This window comes from Talpa occidentalis, unplaced genomic scaffold (genome assembly GCF_014898055.3).
Source record: "Talpa occidentalis isolate TD23 unplaced genomic scaffold, MPIMG_talOcc4v2.1 talOcc4.11, whole genome shotgun sequence".
NCBI classification, from domain to species: domain Eukaryota; kingdom Metazoa; phylum Chordata; class Mammalia; order Eulipotyphla; family Talpidae; genus Talpa; species Talpa occidentalis.
In genome coordinates this window covers 13,620,939-13,639,579 of record NW_023601104.1, presented here as the reverse complement: position 1 = coordinate 13,639,579, position 18,641 = coordinate 13,620,939, and the positions used below count along the sequence as shown (strand labels likewise).

The window sequence follows — 18,641 nt, the reverse complement described above, 5'->3', positions numbered from 1 at the left end:
CTCTCCTGTCTTGCCTACTGCTCCCCTCAGCAGTGTATTTCAGTAGATCCACCTGTTCTGCTCCCCACTCTGTCTCTGGTGAATCATCTCACCCCTGTACCTCTGGCCTACACCCCAGTTCTTGTATGCATAAGTAAACAAAAATAAATGTTTAAATATATATATATTTAGCATTTGATTGTTAACATTTTTAGTCTTAAATCAGATCCTCCTCTAATAAGTATATAAATTATAAGGAAACTGGTACAATCAGCTTGGCATTTGTTAAACATGTACAAGTTTTTTTAATATTCTGGACTCAAAGTCAGGCCTACACCCCTCTCTAAAGTGCTTCTAAGTGAAAAGTATTCAGTCATGGTTAAAGCATTCAAAACATAGTACAACAGGATATAACATAAATAATGCAGCTATCTATGCATTCTAAGCAGTTGTCAAATAGTCTGTTCTGTGCTCCCTAGTCTCCAGCTAGCCTTTACATTAACCTGTCACAATTATTTTGTGACAGCAGTTCACAGGATGATTATGGTGGCAGTCACTCCATGGGGGTGTTTGTATGCCTAGTGAGCTTTCGGTCTTTACTTCTCTGTCCTATCTTTGGCTTTGATATGCACACAAATCTCTACACTAGGACATCCCACAAAGAGAGAGACTATAAAGCTGGCGAGGAGGGTTTATTTTTGCTATTCCTCTAAGCTCCACTGTCAATTCCTGTCATTTGGAAAGGACCTGGATAAGTCATCTCTTTATGGGGAGATGGTATCTTTGATGGTATTTTGACTTTCTTAAATGTTCCCAGATTTGGAAATTTTGATTTGTTCCTGTAAAACCACTTTTTGACCCTCTCTCTTTTTTTTTTTTATCAGCTTGAAACATCAGACACGAGGGTTGACACTATTATCCCTACCCCATGGCTGAAGACCCAGGTGTGTTTTCTTTTGAAGCTTATGCTGCAGCAGTGCAGGACCCAGTATGAGCTGGGAAAGCTCTTGCAGCTGTTTGTTGGAATAGAACATCTTTTCTTTGATGGTAAGGCAATCCTTACAGTTATGTTGTTATTAACAGATTAGTTTTCTTAATCTTGAAAATATTTTATTTTATTTTTTTATTTTTAAAAATTTATTTATTCATGCATACAAGAACCGGGGTACAAGCCAGATGTGTGGGAGGGTGAGAGGATTCACCAGAGACAGAGTAGGGAACAGAACAGGCAGGCAGGCTGAAATATACTGCTGAGGGGAGCAGCGGGTGAGGCAGGAGAGGTCTGCTGTGCCATGTGGGTATCTCACCGGCTGGCTGGGATGTGCTGCAGAGGCTGCGGACAGCTCCACAGTGCTGCACTTAAATGCCTGCGCCACCAGGGGAGGCCCATTGAAAATATTTTAGATGGAGATTCAGGAACTTTACATTATTTATTTAGGCATAACAGAACTGGGGGGTAGGCCAGAGGTATGGGGGGAGGTGTGTGAGAAGATTCACCAGGGACAGTGTGGGGAGCAGAACAGGTGGATCTACTGAAATACACTGCTGAGGGGAGCAGTGGGTGAGACAGGAGAGGTCTGCTGCACCATGTGGATCAGCTTCCTTGCGGGGGATTGAACTCATGTCGCAGCGGCAGGCAATAACTTGATAGCCCTTGTGCCACCAGGGAGGCCCAATTCAACAACTTTAAATTTTTATCTATAATATTAATAGTATACTACATAATGGGCTATAAATAAACAGTTACAGGAAATTTCAGTCATGGTTACAGCATTCAAAGCATAGTTCAACAGGATATAAAAATAAATAGTAGCTATCTATGCATTCTAAGCAGTTGTCAAATAGTCTGTTCTGTGCTCCCTGGTTCCCAGCTAGCCTTTACATTAACCTGTCACAACACAATTATTTTTTTCTCTGACAAGTAACCTTAATATGTCATCATTACTCAGGGCCCCAGTGTTTTCAGGAATGTCTGATTTATTTTGAAGATTTCAGAGGCAAATTACTTTTATTTTTTTGCAGTTTCTAAGCTTGTTGCTGATTGAATGAAACCAATATTGTCTGACCCTCTTTCTTTAAGTTCTTATTGAATGATGTTATTAATTTATACTAGACTCTGAGGTTATTTATCACATTTAAATTCATAGATGTTGAAGTGGACAGCTCATATTTGCACAAATCACTGAAAGAATGCTGGGCTCAGTGACAGTGTTGTGAACTGTGGGTCTGATGACAAAGGAAGAGAGGGCTCAATGTAGTGCCTATAAGATGGATCTTGTCAGTTACTAAGTACACAAATTATAGGTCTTTTTAACAGTGTTTTTATTGATCTTTAGTAATTTTTTTTCAGAGATAAATTTCCTTTTTTCTTGCCAGAGTTACTCTAGTCTTAAAAAATTATGAAGAGGGCCTCCCTGGTGGCGCAGGCAGTTGAGTGCAGCTCTGTGAAGCTGTCTGCAGCCTCTGCAGTGCAGGTTCGATCCCGGCTGGCTGGGGAGATACCCATATGGCACAGCAGACCTCTTCTGTCTTTGCCTGCTGCTCCCCTCAGCAATATACTTTAGTATATCCACCTGTTCTGTTCCCTGCTCTGTCTCTTGTGAATCCTCTCACCCCTTTTATCTCTGGCCTACACCCCAGTTTTTGTGTGCATAAGTAAAATTAATCTTAAAAATAAATAAATAAATGTTTATGTCCTTTTCTCTTTGGTACAGGTCCAGATGTGAAGAAGCTGTGTGCCCTTAGCCAAATTTTGAAGGATACAGCCATAGCCATTAATGTTGTCATTATTACCAGCTACAGCCTTGAGAACTTTCAGCATGAATGTAGATCTATTTTGGAAAAGCTGGAGACAGATGGGCAGTTTGCTTTGGCCAGGAGGGTAGCAGAATTAGCTGATTTACCTGTGGACAACTTGGTTATTGAAGAGGTATCATTAGTTTTCTAAATTACTTTATTTTATTTATTTATTTTTTTAAATAGAGGCATGTTTTATTTATTTATTTATTTGTTTGTTTTGTTTGTTTATACATGCACTGGGTACAGTCAGAAGCGCGGGAGGGTGAGAGAATTCACCAGAGCCAGAGCGGGGAGCAGAGCAGGCAGAAGGACTGAAGTACACTGCTGAGGGGAGCAGCGGGCGGCAGGAGAGGTCTGCGCGCCATGTGGGACCCTCCTCCGGTGGCCGGGGAGCAGCCGGGGATCGAACCTGCGCCGCAGAGGCCGCGGGCAGCTTCGCAACCCAGCGCTCAACCGCTGCGCCACCGGGGAGGCCCTCTAAATTACTTTAAATCTTAGCTTTTTGAACGAGCATTAAACAAAGAATCAAATGATACATATATATTTTTTTTTAAAAAAAAGATTTATTTATTTATTTATGCATACAAGATCTGGGGTACAGGCCAGAGATGGGTGGGAGGCGAGAGGATTCACCAGAGACAGAGTGGAGAGCAGAACAGGCAGACTGACTGCAACACACTGCTGAGGGGAGCAGCGGGCAAGGCAGGAGAGGTCTGCTGTGCCATGTGAGTTGCTTCCTGGCTGGCTGGGGATCGAACTCGTGCTGCAGAGGCTGCGGATTGCTTCATAGTCCTGTGCTTAACCCCTTGCGCCACCAGAGAGGCCCGAGATACATATTTAATGGGAGATGAGGCTTTTGTTTTTGATACACACCTTATTTTCAGAAATGATGAGCCTGAAAGGAATGGATACCCATTCCTGAAAGAAAGTATGCTTTAAATGTAAGGTTAACTTACAGGATATGTACAACTATTTTCCTTTTATTCTTCTTAAACCCCATTCAATTGGATAAATTTAGAATTGGTTTTCATACCATAATTTTTCAGATAAAATCTTCACAAATCCCATGTTCTCTGACTTGATATGGTAACTTAAGGAGATTTTGCATTTAAGAAATTACCCAGGAAAAGCTAAGTTTCACTTTATTCAATTTCACAGATAACACAGGAAATGCAGACCTTAAAACACATTGACCAGTGGTCCCTGAAACAAGCAAGAATTGATTTCTGGAAAAAATGCCACGAGAATTTCAAGAAAAATTCCATTTCAAGCAAAGCAGCTTCTTCCTTTTTCTCAGCCCAGGCCCCTGTGGCAGGTGAGCACCCACCTGGAGAGGAACGGAGCAGCAGGGAGGAGCGCCATTTGCTTCTCACCCTGGCAGGACACTGGCTTGCCCGGGAGGACCCGGTGCCTGTGGAGGAGCTGGAGGAGCTGGAGAAGCAGATCTGGCTCTGCCGCATCGCCCAACACTCACGGAGAGAAAAACAGGAGGAAACAGAGTCCACATTTTCTCGACAGATCTCAACAAGCGGTGAAATTTCCTTTGATAGCTTAGCGAGTGAACTTTCATTCTCCAAGTTGGCTGCTCTGAACACATCAAAATACTTAGAACTTAATGGTTTTCCATCCAGAGAGACTCTTGAGAACAAACTAAATTGGAAGGAGCAAGAGTCACTAAGCTTTTTGATTGGGCGTCTACTGGATGACAGCTGCGTGCATGAAGCAAGTAGAGTGTGCCGGTATTTTCATTTCTATAACGAGGATGTTGCATTGGTATTGCACTGCAGAGCACTGGCTTCAGGAGACGCTAATGTTAATGACGTGCACCCAGAGATCCGTGCTCTCCTAAAAACTGCTGAACACCTTGAGACAGAAGAAGAACCTAATGTTCCTCTACGGAAAGTCCAAAGCAGTAAGTAAAGGAGATCAGATTGCCCTGAATCCTAAATGATGCCGTTGGCACTCTTTCTGAGAAGGAAGGGTCACTTTTGGCATAATAGTTATTCTAAGTTAGGAGATAGCAATTGTATTCCAGGTAATCCACAAACTGAGATAAATAACTAGTCATTGAAGTAGAAACACCTACATCTTTTAACCAGCGTTGTACTGAAGTTAGGGGAATTCATTTGACAGGTAATTGGTTCATTGAAATTTATTCTACACAATTGTGTTTCCAGTTGTACGTTGGTAGTATATAAAAATATGATTGATTTTTATGTTACCCTTGCATCCTGTGGCTTTGCTAAACTCATTTATTCTGGATGCCTTGGAGTTTTCTTTTTTTTTAAAGAATTATTCCTTTATTGTCAGATATTTATTTTATTTTGCATAGAAGAACTGGGGTGTAGGCCAGAGGTGCAGGGGGTGAGAGGATTCACCAGAGACAGTTGGGAAGCAGAACAGGTGGATCTAGTGAAATAACACTACTGAGGGAAGCAGCAGGTGAGACAGGAGAGTCTGCTGCGCCATCCCTGGCCGGGGATCGAATGCAAGCTGTTGCAGTAACAGTGTTGAGACTAACCCCTAGGTCACCACCAGAGAGGCCCTTGGAATTTTCTATAGAGGAAATTGTAAAAAGAGACAGTTTTATTTCTTTTTCATTTTTCTTCTTACTTTCTTATCTCTTTTTCTTGTTCTCTTGCATTGGCAGTAAACAATATTGACTTCCAGTACAATGTTGGATAGCAGAGGCAAAAGAAGATATTCATGCCTAGCAGATCTTAGAGAAAAAGCATTCAGTCTTTCATCCTTTAGCTGTGCATACATCTTATTACTTGCAGGTTTTTAAAGATAAGCTTTGTCATGTTGAGGAAGTTCCCACCTAACTCAAGGTTTGTTGACAGCTTTTTAAATCATGTATCAGTGTAGGATTTTGTTATATTTTTTGGCATCCATTGATATAATTGTGGGTTTTTTTTTTCCCTTTAGATTATTAATATGATGGATTACAGCGATTAATTTTTTGAAAAATATTGAGCCAGCTTCGCATTTCCAGGATAATCCCCCCTTTGGCCATGGTGTTTTTTTGTTTTGTTTTGTTTTATTTTTGATACAAGAGTCAATCTGCATATCTTGAAGATTTTTGCATTTATATTCATGAGGAATATTGATCTGTAGTGTTTTTGTTGTTGTGTTACTATCCTTATCTGTTTTTTGTATTTAGGTAATATAGTGTCATGAGTTAGAAAATACATTCAAGAATTTTTGGGAAAAAATTGTATGGAATTGGTGTTATTTTTGATTTTTATAGATTTATTTTAATTATTTATGCATATAAGAGCTGGGGTGCAAGGCAGAGGTGTGGGAGTTTGAGGGTGTGAGAGGATTCACCAGAGACAGAGTGGGGAGCGGAACAGGCAGATCAACTGAAAAACACTGCTGAGGGGAGCAGCGGGCGAGACAGGAAGAGGTCTGCTGCGCCATGTGGGTCACCTCCCTGGCCTGGGATCACACTCGTGCTGCAGTGGCTGCTGATAGCTTCATTGTGCTGAGACTTAACCCCTTGTGCCACCAGGGAGGCGCCAGAATTGGTGTTATTTTAAATTTTCAGTAGTATTTACCACTAATATTTGTGAACCTGTAGGTTTCTGTTTTGGAAGTTTTTTTTTTTTTTTTTTAAGATTTATTTATTCATGCATACAGGAATCGGGGTACAGGCCAGATGCGTGGGAGGGTGAGAGGACTCACCAGAGAGAGCAGGGAACAGAACAGGCAGACTGACTGAAGTACACTGCTGAGGAGCAGTGGGTGAGACAGGAGAGGTCTGCTGCGCCATGTGGGAGTCTTGCTGGCCGGCCGGGATCGAACCTACGCTGCAGACACTGTGGACAGCTTCACAGTGCTGCGCTCAACCACCTGTGCCACCAGGGGAGGCCCATGTTTTGGAAGATTTTTTAACTATGAATTTAATTTCTTGCATAATTACATAATTATTCAGTTTATTTTTCATCTTGGGTGAGTTTTGGTAGTTATGGTTTTTGAGTAAACCTTTTTTTTCTGCTTTTTGTATTATTAGAACGACTATAGCCTTCCTGTGATTTTGACTATATATATATGTGCGTGTGTGCGTGTGTGTGTGTGTGTGTGTGTATATATATATATATATATGTTTGTTTGTTTTTTGTGGGACCCTTGCTGCCGGCCGGGGAACGAACTGGCGCTGCAGAGGCTGCGGGAGCGCTCAACCGCTGCACCACCAGGGGAGGCCCCTTGACTATATATTTTTAAATAGTTTTTTTTTTAAGTTGGTTGCTTTAGGGTTACAATGTACATTCTTTACTCTCAGTCTACTTAAAGTCAGTGTTTCACCACTCAGCTGTAATGTATAAACCTTACTCATATTGTAGGTCTCTTCTGTTTTTGTCTTAGTCGTCTTGTTATTTTACATCTATCTACATTGAAAAGCCTATTAAACGCTGCTGTCTTTTTTGCCTTTCAACCAAAGAGTTCTTTTTTTTTTTTTTTTTTTTTTAACATTTTAAAAGAACAGGTTTATTAGGAAAAGGAGAAAAAAGAGAGAGAGAGAGGCACCTGCATAGTCACAGGCAGACAGGAGAGCTGCATTTTTTCAAAAGATTTTTTAAAACCCTGTACGATTTTGTACTCTTTTGTTCTTGATATTTCCAAGTTTACTTCTGATTTCTTTTTAAAATCTGTCTGAACTGAAGGACTTCCTCCAGCAATTCATTCTAACAACAGATTCTCAGTTTTTCTTTATCTGAGTATCTATTTCACCTTCATTCCTGAAGGATGATTTTTGCTGGATATAGTTATTTTCACTCAGCACTTTTTAAAAATATTGCACCACTTCTTTTGAAATCCATTGTATCTGGTGAGTAATCTTCAGTCATTTGAGTCACTGTTCCACTGTACATAATGCAGTTTTCTCTGGTTAAAGATATTTTTCTGCCTTTGTTTTCAGCAGTTTGATCATAGTGTCATTGGGGATATGTTTCTTTGGATTTATCGTTTTTGGAGGTCACTGAGCTTCTTAAACATACAGATCCGTATGTTTCACCAGACAGCATTTTTTTCAGATGTTTTTCCAGCTCTATACTCCTGTCCTTCTGGGACTCCAGTGACGTGACTCTTAGAACTTTTATTCTCTCACAAGCTGAGACTTTGTCCAAGCATTTTTCAGTCTTTTTCCTCTGTGTTGTTCAGATTGATAATTTGTTTAACTTCAGTTTCAGTGACCTGTCTGGTATCTCCACTCTGCTGTTTTTTTTTTATTTCTGTGATTTGTAAATTTTAGTTATTTTTTTTTCTCTTTCTAAAATTTCTTTCTTTCCCCTCCTCTCCTTTCTCTTGTCCCTCTCTCCCCTCTTGCTCTCCTCAGTTCGTGGTTTCAGAGTACTGGGGTTTTTTTCAGAGTGTCTGGGTTTTTTGTTAAATTCAGTGGGAGAAAAGGGTGAGTGAGCTTACTCTTTCCTAGAACTGGAACCCACAATGAAGGATTGTAAGCAGGAGGATAATTATGTTCTGAGTTGCTTTTTACTTTTTTGTCTTTAAAGGCTATTTTTTTAATGCATAATACCTATATGCTTAGTGAAACAAATCACACAATACAGATATGCGTAACAAGTGAGTCATTTACCCACTCAACACAACCACATTCCCCAGAGTAACATCTTTTATTGATTGGCATGCCTGTGCTCTCACACACAATTTATTTTGTACAAAAATGAAATAATAATTGTTCTACAACCTTTTTCCCCATCAGTACATACAGATTGTCTTCATATTTTTTTTAAAGGAATTCATACTTTTTTTTTTAATGATTTACTTATTTTTATACAAGAACTGGGCCACGGAAGGGTGAGAGGATTCACCAGAGACAGAGCAGGGAGCAGAACAGAGAGACAAACCGAAAACACTGCTGAGGGGAGCAGCAGGCGAGACAGGAGAGGTCTGCCACGCCATGTGGGTAGCTCCCTGGCCATCCAGAATCGAACCGGCGCTGCAGAGGCTGTGGACAGCTTCACAGTGCTGCGCTCAACCCATTGCGCCACTGGGGAGGCCCTGTCTTCATATTTTTAATGACTGCAGATTATTCTACTATGATTTATTTAACAATACTTTATTAATATACATTTCAATTTTTAAATTTTGTTAATAAAAATGTTATATATTTTTTGATACTTATTTTCCCCTAGAAAAAAAGGATTTCCTAGAAACCCATTATCAAATTAAGAAAATTTTCTTCTGTTTCAGGTTAACAGTTTTTTTCCTTTAAGTCAGGAATGGATTTTAATTTTCTGTTTCTTTAAGGTATCTATCCAGATGATGCTGGATTTTTATGATTGCATTTTAGAAAAATCCTGCTCAGTGTGTGTTAGATTGATTTGGGCAAAGGGGAAGCTGGTAGCAGGAGACAGTAACACTCTTTTGTTTATTTTTATTATTATTATTATTATTATTTTTAAGGATTTGCCCATTTATGCATACGAGAACAGGGGCACAGGCCAGAGGTGGGGGAGGTGAGAGGATTTACCAGAGACAGAGTGGGGAGCAGAACAGGCAGACTGACTGAAATATACTGCTGAGGGGAGCAGCGGACGAGGCAGGAGAGGTCTGCTGCGCCATGTGGGTAGCTCCCTGGGTCAGCCGGGGGATCGAACTCGCACTGCAGAGGCTGCAGACAGCTTCACAGCGCCGTGCTCAACCCCTGGTGCCACCAGGGAGGCCCAGTAAGTCTTTTAGATGCAGGGTGATGAGGGAGACTTGAACTAAAGCAGTGATGGGAGAGATGTCTTAGAGATAGCTAAACCTGATGACTTATTTAATAACAAGAGAAATTGTGATGAGGTATGTGTGAGTTAAGTCTAGGCAGCATCTTTTTTGATGAAATTTACTAGGTAAGTTTGAGTCTTTTGTAGCACATGAGGCCTTTGAAATATTCTGAGCTGGAATTTCCTGGAAGAAGTCAGTGAAAGAAGTTTAAGTGATCCCAGACCCAGAAGAAGTCATGGGGGTACAGCACAGGAGACTGAGCAGAGCTGTGGAGTCTAGTGGTCTGGGGAGAGGCCTTAACTTGCCAGCTTTAAGTCCTCAGACTTGTATTTGCTTCCAGCTTCAAGTTTGGATAGTCAGTCCTTTGTGATGCTGCCCCCCAGTGATGAAGTGGTGACTCATCTGGAAACTCTGACAAGCAAATGCCTCCACGGGAAGAGCTACTGCCGGCAGGTCCTCTGCCTGTATGAACTTGCCAAGGTATGTGTCAAGGGGGGGGAGGGGGCTCACAGGAAGCTCCTTCTGAGACTGAAATGGGAAGTTGGAGGGGGAATTTTGGAGGCTGCCAAGTCAGGCCCTTCAGATAATAGTTGTGACCCGGGAGTAGAGCTCTTATCAGGACTTTAGCACTTTCAGTCCATCCCAGGGAATGGTATGGAAGACTCCAGGCCAAGATCTATGGTGATTTGAATCCTGGCTGCAGCTCAGTCAGCCAGAAGCAAGAGCAAGACATTTCACTTCTCTCGGCTCCAGGTTCTTGACCTGTAAGCGATGACTTGTAATTTTGAAATTGTAGATTTTGCTTTAGGAGTGCTTGGTGCTTTCCATGTGTGGGAGAGCCCAAAATAAGTTTGCAAATAAAATAAAATGGAAGATGCAGACAGGGGATTGATTGTGGGTTTGCGCTGATTGAGGGAGAAAAACAGCAGACTAAGTGAAGTGGGAAGAGCATGAGAGAAATAAAGCTGCGCTCTGAAGCCCCATGGGAACAGTGAGGAAGGGGGTCTTTCTTGCCTTTTATTCAGCTTATATTTCATAGCATAGCATTTGAAAAGCTTAGCTTTCAACGAGAGGTTAAGTTAACCTGATGCTTTCTAAAGACAAAACCTTTTTCTTGCTTGGACCTGGCGCATCAGTGAAGCAGTAGAAAGGGTTAGAAAACAGTGTATACTACTGAGGGTCCTCCTCAGTGCGATGGATCTTTAAACTCCAAATGATAGTCAGTCCACATCACATTTTAGAAGGGTTGTCTTTTGCTAGCTTTTTCCTATTTCATATCGTTGGTTTTGTCTTCCTCTCAGGAGTTGGGCTGTTCCTACACAGATGTCGCCATCCAGGATGGGGAGGCCATGCTCCGGACGATCTTAGCCTCCCAGAGGCCGGACCGATGCAAGAGAGCCCAAGCCTTCATCAGCGCCCAGGGCCTCGAGCCAGACACGGTGGCTGACCTTGTGGCCGAAGAGGTGACACGGGAGCTGCTGACCTCATCAGAGGGAACAGGTGCCCTGCCCTCCAGACCCGCCCAGTCACATTCTGAAGTTCTGAGCTTTAAGAATTTGGAAGCTTTACTCACATACATCCTGAATGCTGCTCTTGCTAGTTGCCAGATTTCACTTAGGAGAGTAAATTACATCTTTGTTGTTGCTTTTTGTTTGTTGTTTTGTGATTATGCTTAGAGCATCTGTGCCTTCCTTTGAGCTAAGGAACTTCTGTCCTATAAGATGAGCACTAGGCAAAGGTATCTGTGCTCTGCAAGAGGGCTGCGTAGAGACCTGCACCAGCATTTCCCCTGGTGCCCAGGCCTGAGCAGAGTAGGCCTCTGGCGTGAGGCTCTGATCTGTCAACTCTCAAGGTAAAAAGCAGCACCTTTCTCCTGTACAGGACACAGACAGATGTTCACTCAAGCAGAGGAAAGCCAAACATTTCTTCAGCTGACTGCTTTGTGTCAAGACCGCACATTAGTAGGCATGAAGTTGTTGGAAAAGATTTCCTCTGTTCCTCATGGGGAACTGGCTTGCAGTAAGTTCTTGGCTATTTTCTCACATTTTTTTTTTTAATTCCAAATAGGTCTCCAATAAGTCTTCCTGAATTAGTCTTTCCAAAACTCAATTTCAACCTGTCTCTGTCCTGGATCCCTTCCCTTCCATCATGATGTATAGATTCTTGGTAGAAAGCCATAGGTTCATTGCAGAAAATTTATATGGAAAAGCAGCTCCAAATGTAAAATCACACAAAAGGTTACCTTTTAACATTCGACATACTTATTTTTACACATTCCCCTGCATAGTGGATATTGTATCTTTTCCATGTTGAAAGAGAGGAAACAAAGCTTAGAGAAGTTGATTGACTTATAATTATTAGGTGGCAGAACTGGTACTTGAACCTAGTCTTTGTGATTTCATCCAAGCCTGCTCACTTTCTGTGATGTCTGGGCCACTGCAGGCCGTGTCCCTCGGGTCTCTTTCTAGGCAAGTGTCTTGGTTTTCATTTTTCAAAACTGGCATTATCCTCTACATACTGTTTACACCTACTTTATGAGTATGGTGTCATTAACATCTTTCCATGACACTGGGTAATATTTTTAATGATTGCACAGTATTTTTCTTCTATGCAATTAAAAATTTTATATCCTATATGGGACCTTTAGATTGCTTCATTTTCTGCCACTTTATACACTGACAAGCATCCCTAGAGGCACATCTATGCACATGACCATGATTAAGATAAATTCATGATTCAAGAGTATGCCCATATTTATATATAATAGCCAAATTTTACTCCAGGGGCAAAAATTAACTTCTCACTCGCCCTTACAATATGTGAAAGTGTAATTTCCTGGGATCCATTCTACTTTGCCCAGTTGTTATTTCTTTTTTATAGAGTAACAGGTTTTTTCTGTTTGTTTGTTTTGTGTAGAAGAACTGGGGTATAGGTCAAAGGTGCTGGGGGGTAAAGGGAATGTCTGTTCCAAGAAAGAGAGGGGAACAGAACAGGCGGATCTACTGAAATACACTGCTGTGGGGAGCAGCGGGTGAGACAGGAGAGGTCTGATGTGCCATATGTGGGTCAGCTCCCTGACAGGGGATCAAACTCAGGCCATAGTGGTGATAGAGCCAAGACTTAACCCCTACGCCACCAGGGATGCCCTTACTTTGCACATTAGATCCAAAAAAAGGCACGTTACTGATGTTTAGTGAACAACTAAATGGGAGATTTTAAAAAGTTGAGCAGTTTTATTTTTAAAAGAGCCTTCTGAGCCATCCCATGAGCACTTGGGTAATATTAATGGCAACTACAAGTTCTTTGCCTCTCTTCAATCAAAATTTGATAAGATATTGACCAGAACTGATAAACGTATTTGCAGGCAGATTTGTTACTGGAGAAATATGAATTGAGAAGTGACGTGACTTGCTAACTGTCACTTATTTCTATGACAGTTCCTATTGCCAGTTGGAGAATGAAAATTTAGACAATTCAAACTTAAAAAATATTTATCAAAGACAGTAGGAAAATGCAGTGTTTTATGAACTTTAAAACATGTTTTATCTTTGCATAATAGTTTCTATAAGCTTCTCTGGCCCCGCATCAAGGTTGAAGGGACTTGGAGTCCCTGGTCACAGCTCAGGGGTGCATTTTGGGATCCTTTGGGGAATAAAAAAAGGGCAAACAGAGCATATTATGACATTTGTAGTTGGAATACTTAATAACGTTTAAGCCAGGTCTTCCAAATATAAGGGAAGACTGTTTCCACTACATTGATTTATGGAGACCATGAGCATTCTTTTCTAGCTCAGGGGTTTGTGTTTTCTTTTCTGGGATGCTGCCCAGTGGTAATGTCTTCATGACTAAAATTCTGTGACAGAAAAGCTAAGATAAAAATTCTACAATCCTCGCTGGCCTTAAATTGGATTCTGAAGAATCTGGTCCCACAACTCTTCCAACCCCAATAGCTGTTTACTTTCAAACAGTGTATTTATGTTTTTTGCTCAATGAACTTTTATAGTTATACAAAATTTAAAATGTCTTCTGTATCTCTCCCGTACTGTTCTACGCGATTTACTGAGTACAAGCCTTGTGCCAGGTACTCTCAAAATCAGGGAGGTGGTGAACAAGGTGAACAGCCACCCTGGAAGCGCAGGCTCTAGGGGTGATGTATAGTATAGGGAGCAATAGGTTTCGTGAGGAAATGTCCAAACCAAGTCCTGAAGGATTCGTAGTCAAGGTTGCTCAGTACTTGGCAAATGGGGGAAGGCTGTAGAGCCGGTGGACTCTGAGGGCACGTGTTAAGGATGGGAACACCTTTCTCTCGTCAACATTGCAAATTTCTCCTAGTTTGCTTTTTAGTTTTGTTTACAGTGGCTGTAATAGTTGTAAATTTGCATGTAATCCAATCTTGCATTCATCTAGAAAGCCAGCAAAACATCAAATTATACTTGACTAGATGCTAAGAGATAGGGTCTTAAGAGGTTAAATATTAGGCCAGAGACACAAAGATCCTTGGACGCCTGCTGGCAGGTCCTCCATCAGTTTGCCTGCAGGCTGTTTCTCCATTTCTAAAAAGCAAGGCTTCCTTGTGGTTGTTGAGCCTGTTGGAAATGCAGTTACTACATGACTGTCTTTGAGGAGCGTTAATCCCTGTGCTCTTCTTATTGACAAAATTTAGATGTGGCCAGGGGGCTGTTGCAGAGCTCCAGCTAGTGAGGCCAGGGGCTTCAGGGGATGGTGGGAGAGCCTTCTCTTGACAGGCTGCCTGTACTGGGTCCCTTCACCCTCCTGCCAGCACTGAATGAGACCGTGGGTGCCTGGTTCACTGTCCTGTCTTACCAGTGTCCCACTTATCTAGCCACAGAGCTGCTGATCCTGGCCCATCACTGCTTCACACTGACGTGCCACATGGAGGGCATCATCCGAGTCCTGCAGGCTGCCCGGCTGCTCACTGACAACCACTTAGCCCCTAACGAGGAATACGGACTAGTGGTAAGTAACTCCCCTCAACCACCACCCTCCATCCAGAGGAATCCTTTTCAGAGGGCAAACAGGCAGATAGCCTGAGCAGTTCAACCCTCTGCTCTAAGTTATCATTTGTTAGCATCGGATTGAGGGGTTGGGTTCCTGCCATGATCTGGGGCTGCCCTTGCCAGGGCAGTTACCTTTTCTAGAGAGGTAAGACTGTATCCCATCAAGACAAGGTAGAGACCTACCTCTTATCTTTGAATATAAATGAGCTGACAACTCAAAGTCTCTGGTGCCTCCCCAGGAGGGCGGCACTTCAGCACTGATAGTCACACTTAAATACACCAAAAAGAGAGAACAGCCAGTGGTGTGCCAACGATTAGCATTTCTAAATCCCCCAGAGGAGCCCTGTGTTAAATATATGGGTATGAAGGAGGTGAGCGTGGTGGCCTGGCCCCTGGAGCTTGGCATCTGAAAGCAACCAAACTGATGAAGGTAATGGTCTTGCTCAGAGAATTCCAATGATGCCAGTTAAGCCGCCGTCTCTCCCTTTCCAGGTGCGTCTCCTCACTGGCATTGGGAGGTACAATGAGATGACATACATATTTGACTTGCTGCATAAAAAGCACTACTTCGAAGTGCTAATGAGGAAGAAGTTGGATCCGGTAGGTGTACAGTATTTTGACTTCTAGGGTAACAAGTACTACTGACATTCAGGCACCTCAAATTTTCTCAGGAATCATCCCAGTCAGGGGCCTGCTGGGATGCGAGGGAGGGAGGGAATTAAGGACGTAGGGTGTAGCCAGTGGCTTCCGGTTAGAGTACAGACCAGGCAGCAGTCGTGCTGACAGAAGTAATGAAGAAAATGAGTTTGCCCACCTCCGCCCAGCTTGTCAGTCACCTCCCTCTTCTCTGAATGCTCGTTCTGGCAGGGCAAAGGCCCCATGGAAATGCATTTCACCAGCTCGGGAGGTTGTGGCTAAGGATTCCTGGAGAGTTTTCAGGTGCCATGGAAAAGTGTGTTGCTGAGGTTAGGGAGTGAATGGCAAGGCTGCACCTGGAAAGCTGTGGCGTGCGAGGGAGGCGGCGGTGTGGAAGCAAACACCTTGGGGCTCTGGGTGTGTGTCTGTCCTCAGGCTGCTATGTGACCAGGCACGTCACGCACAGAACCTGTTTCAAAGTAATTTGGCTGTGTTGTTTAGAAAATTTCACCTGTGAGTTAAGATTTTAAATATATACTTTTGGCCTCAAGAAGATAGGCCCAGCCCAGCAGGATTAAGAGACAAAGTCAGAAAAACTGTTCAGTGTTGGGCTAGTTTCAGGACAGACCAGTTTACTGGTCAGGAGAGGACAAGCCTTAAACACAGGCATACCTCTAGGGTCCCCGAGAGGGTTTTTTAAATTGAGGCAGTTTTATTTCTGCATTTAAATGTTCTTTTAATAACTTTCTTTCTTGATTACAAAAGTAATACTCAGTGTAAAGACACTTCGAAAACAATGCAGGAAAAAGCCCTGTGTCCATGTACTACCTGGAGGTAGCCCTTACTGTGCACATGAGCCCCACCCCCCACGCTGCACATGTACCCTACGCTGCACAGGAATGAGATAGCTGCCCTTCTCACTTAGTAAGGCCAGCACCAGCATTTCCCAAGTCAACACCGGTTTTAATGGGTTCATGGTATTCTCAGCACTTATGAACCAATCTGAATGTCCAAAATATTTCTAATTTTTATTACTAAACATCCTTGTTACATTCATCTTAGCACTTTTTTCTTTGGGGATATATCCCTGGAAGTAAATTGCTAGAGTAACACGTGCATTTAAGTCTTCCTCCTTCTGACAGGTGGTACCCTCCCTTCTCTCACCAGCAGAGGATGCGGTGCCTGTCTCCTTATCCACAGGATAGCATGAACTTTTTGCTCAACTTTTCCTTGTTTTTTTTTTTTTTGTAACTTTCAGAACCACTCAACCCATCCTTTCTTCCTGTAATCCCTGGTTAGGACCTTGTTATTCCTTTTTTTTCCTGGGGCAGAGTGGTACCCTGAAGACAGCCCTGCTGGATTACATCAAACGTTGCCGCCCTGGGGACAGTGAAAAGCACAACATGATCGCCCTGTGCTTCAGCATGTGTCGGGAAATTGGGGAGAACCACGAGGCAGCTGCCTGCATCCAACTGAAACTGATTGAGTCTCAACCCTGGGGTGAGTAGAGATCAAGCAGCACCCCCAGGCAGTGCTGCCAGGCAGGGAAGGTTCGTATGTCTAAGAGCTGGTGAAATTGACTGATACCCAACAGCTCCTCAGCAGGGCCTAAGCTGGGCAGACAGATGAAGGTGGAGAGAGGGCTACCTAGAAGGCATTTGTCCTTTGTAGCCTGCGCATCCAAGCACCTATCAGGAACAAACACGCTGGTGCTGTGCGCACTGCCTTAATGTTTCAGACAGGGCAGAGTCCTACTCCAGAGTGAAGTTAGGGTATATGCACTCGTGACCCAGTAGCCTTTATTTGAGACATACCTGCTTCTCTGAAAATGAGCTAGGATGTTTCCAGTCCTGCATAGCAACAGTGAGTGGCCTCACTAGGAGTCAGGACACACCCAGCGTCTTGACTTTCTGACTCCCTTGCAGAGGACAGCCTCAAGGATGGGTACCAACTGAAGCAGCTGCTGCTGAAAGCCCTGACTCTGATGCTGGATGCAGCAGAGAGTTATGCCAAGGTAACCACGGCGTCTTATTTCAGACTGGCCCTGAAACAGTGTCTGCAGTAGGAATCACCTGACTTGTCCAGGGGCTTTTCCAAGTAAGGGTGATGGGGGGGAGGGAGTGGGCGTTCACGGGCCAACCAGTGGCAAGGTCAGTTGCTGGGTAAGTCCATGGAAATGATGGCAAAAAGTATTTCCCCACTTATGCCTCCCTCCACCTTTGTCCCTCAAGGACTCTTGTGTGCGACAGGCCTTGCACTGTCACCGGCTGACTAAGCTGATAACACTGCAGATCCACTTCCTGAACAATGGCCAGAACACAATGCTTATCAACTTGAGCCGCCACAGGCTGATGGACTGTATCATGGCCCTACCTCGATTCTACCAGGTGAGCAAGGAAGAAAAATCTAACCAGCGTTGCCAGCTTGCGCCTTCTTGCTGTCCCTCTTGTGACTCAGATCAGCGACAGAACCAGGACACGCCAGTTCTCACCTGGCTGGCTGATTACCTTTTCATGGTGGTATTTTTTAGTAACACATTGTTGGGGCAGAGGTTGGAGAGTGTTAAGCTGGCACTGTCTCATTCCCTACAAGGTTAGCTCAGCAGAGCAGCAGACACACCTTTGCCCCTTAGACAGTTGAGGTTCAGAGAAACATCCCTGCTCCTGGTCCTTTGAACGTCTCTTAGATAGACCTGGTGTTTCTAGAATGGTGTACTGGGGTTAGCCTAGGGAATCAGGGCTTCTGGAAGGCTGTTTCAGCCCTTTCACTGTGCCCTGTATAATTGAGTTAGTGAGAAAAGTATTCTTTCTCAGCAGTTTTATTAAACTATTGTGAGGAAACAACACCACTTCTCACCAACCTTGATTCATAGACCTTTTTAACATAATTGGTAATGATCACATTCACTGCAGTACTGTGTACAGTATAAAGTTTTGTAGAATAATTTGCCTTCAGTTTTATACCAAATTGGTTCTAACAGTGTCATCCTCCATCTTTTTAAGGCTTCTATTGTGGCTGAGGCCTATGACTTTGCTCCTGATTGGGCTGAAATTCTATACCAACAAGTGATTATTAAAGGAGACTTTAATTATTTGGAAGAATTTAAGCAGCAAAGGTTATTAAGATCCAATATATTTGAAGAAATTTCAAAGAAGTAAGTATCAAAATGCCTCTGCTTTGAGATAAGACGGTAGGAATTTTATGGTTAAGTCTAACATGCTTGGGTGCTACCTCTGCTTGAGATGGCTGAGGTTTTAAGGATTCCTGCAAGGAAAAAAATCTTTTCACAAATTTATGCAAACAGATGAATGAGGACAGCTTGCTTATGGTACTTTATACTTAAAATGGGAGAATAGCAACTCACCATGCCTTGGTGCCAAAAACGATAAACATCAGAGGTCCTCTGTGGAGTACTGAATTCTTGCTAATTAAGGTGAGCATTAAGACAGTTATAATGAAGTAACTTCAGCGTTTACA

At 42.9% G+C, this 18,641-nt stretch overlaps 1 protein-coding gene across 1 annotated transcript in view; it reads left to right on the top strand.

Moving 5' to 3' along the window:
* Positions 1-18,641, top strand: part of SPG11 (SPG11 vesicle trafficking associated, spatacsin) — a 70,661-nt gene that overhangs the window by 49,152 nt on the left and 2,868 nt on the right. Inside the window, exons 28-39 of the mRNA XM_037502390.2 lie at positions 864-1,026; positions 2,694-2,908; positions 3,937-4,690; positions 9,851-9,990; positions 10,812-11,010; positions 11,392-11,529; positions 14,354-14,487; positions 15,021-15,128; positions 16,496-16,664; positions 17,090-17,178; positions 17,396-17,551; positions 18,167-18,318. Coding sequence (XP_037358287.1) covers positions 864-1,026; positions 2,694-2,908; positions 3,937-4,690; positions 9,851-9,990; positions 10,812-11,010; positions 11,392-11,529; positions 14,354-14,487; positions 15,021-15,128; positions 16,496-16,664; positions 17,090-17,178; positions 17,396-17,551; positions 18,167-18,318 — 2,417 coding nt within the window. The remainder of the gene's footprint in view (positions 1-863; positions 1,027-2,693; positions 2,909-3,936; positions 4,691-9,850; positions 9,991-10,811; positions 11,011-11,391; positions 11,530-14,353; positions 14,488-15,020; positions 15,129-16,495; positions 16,665-17,089; positions 17,179-17,395; positions 17,552-18,166; positions 18,319-18,641) is intronic.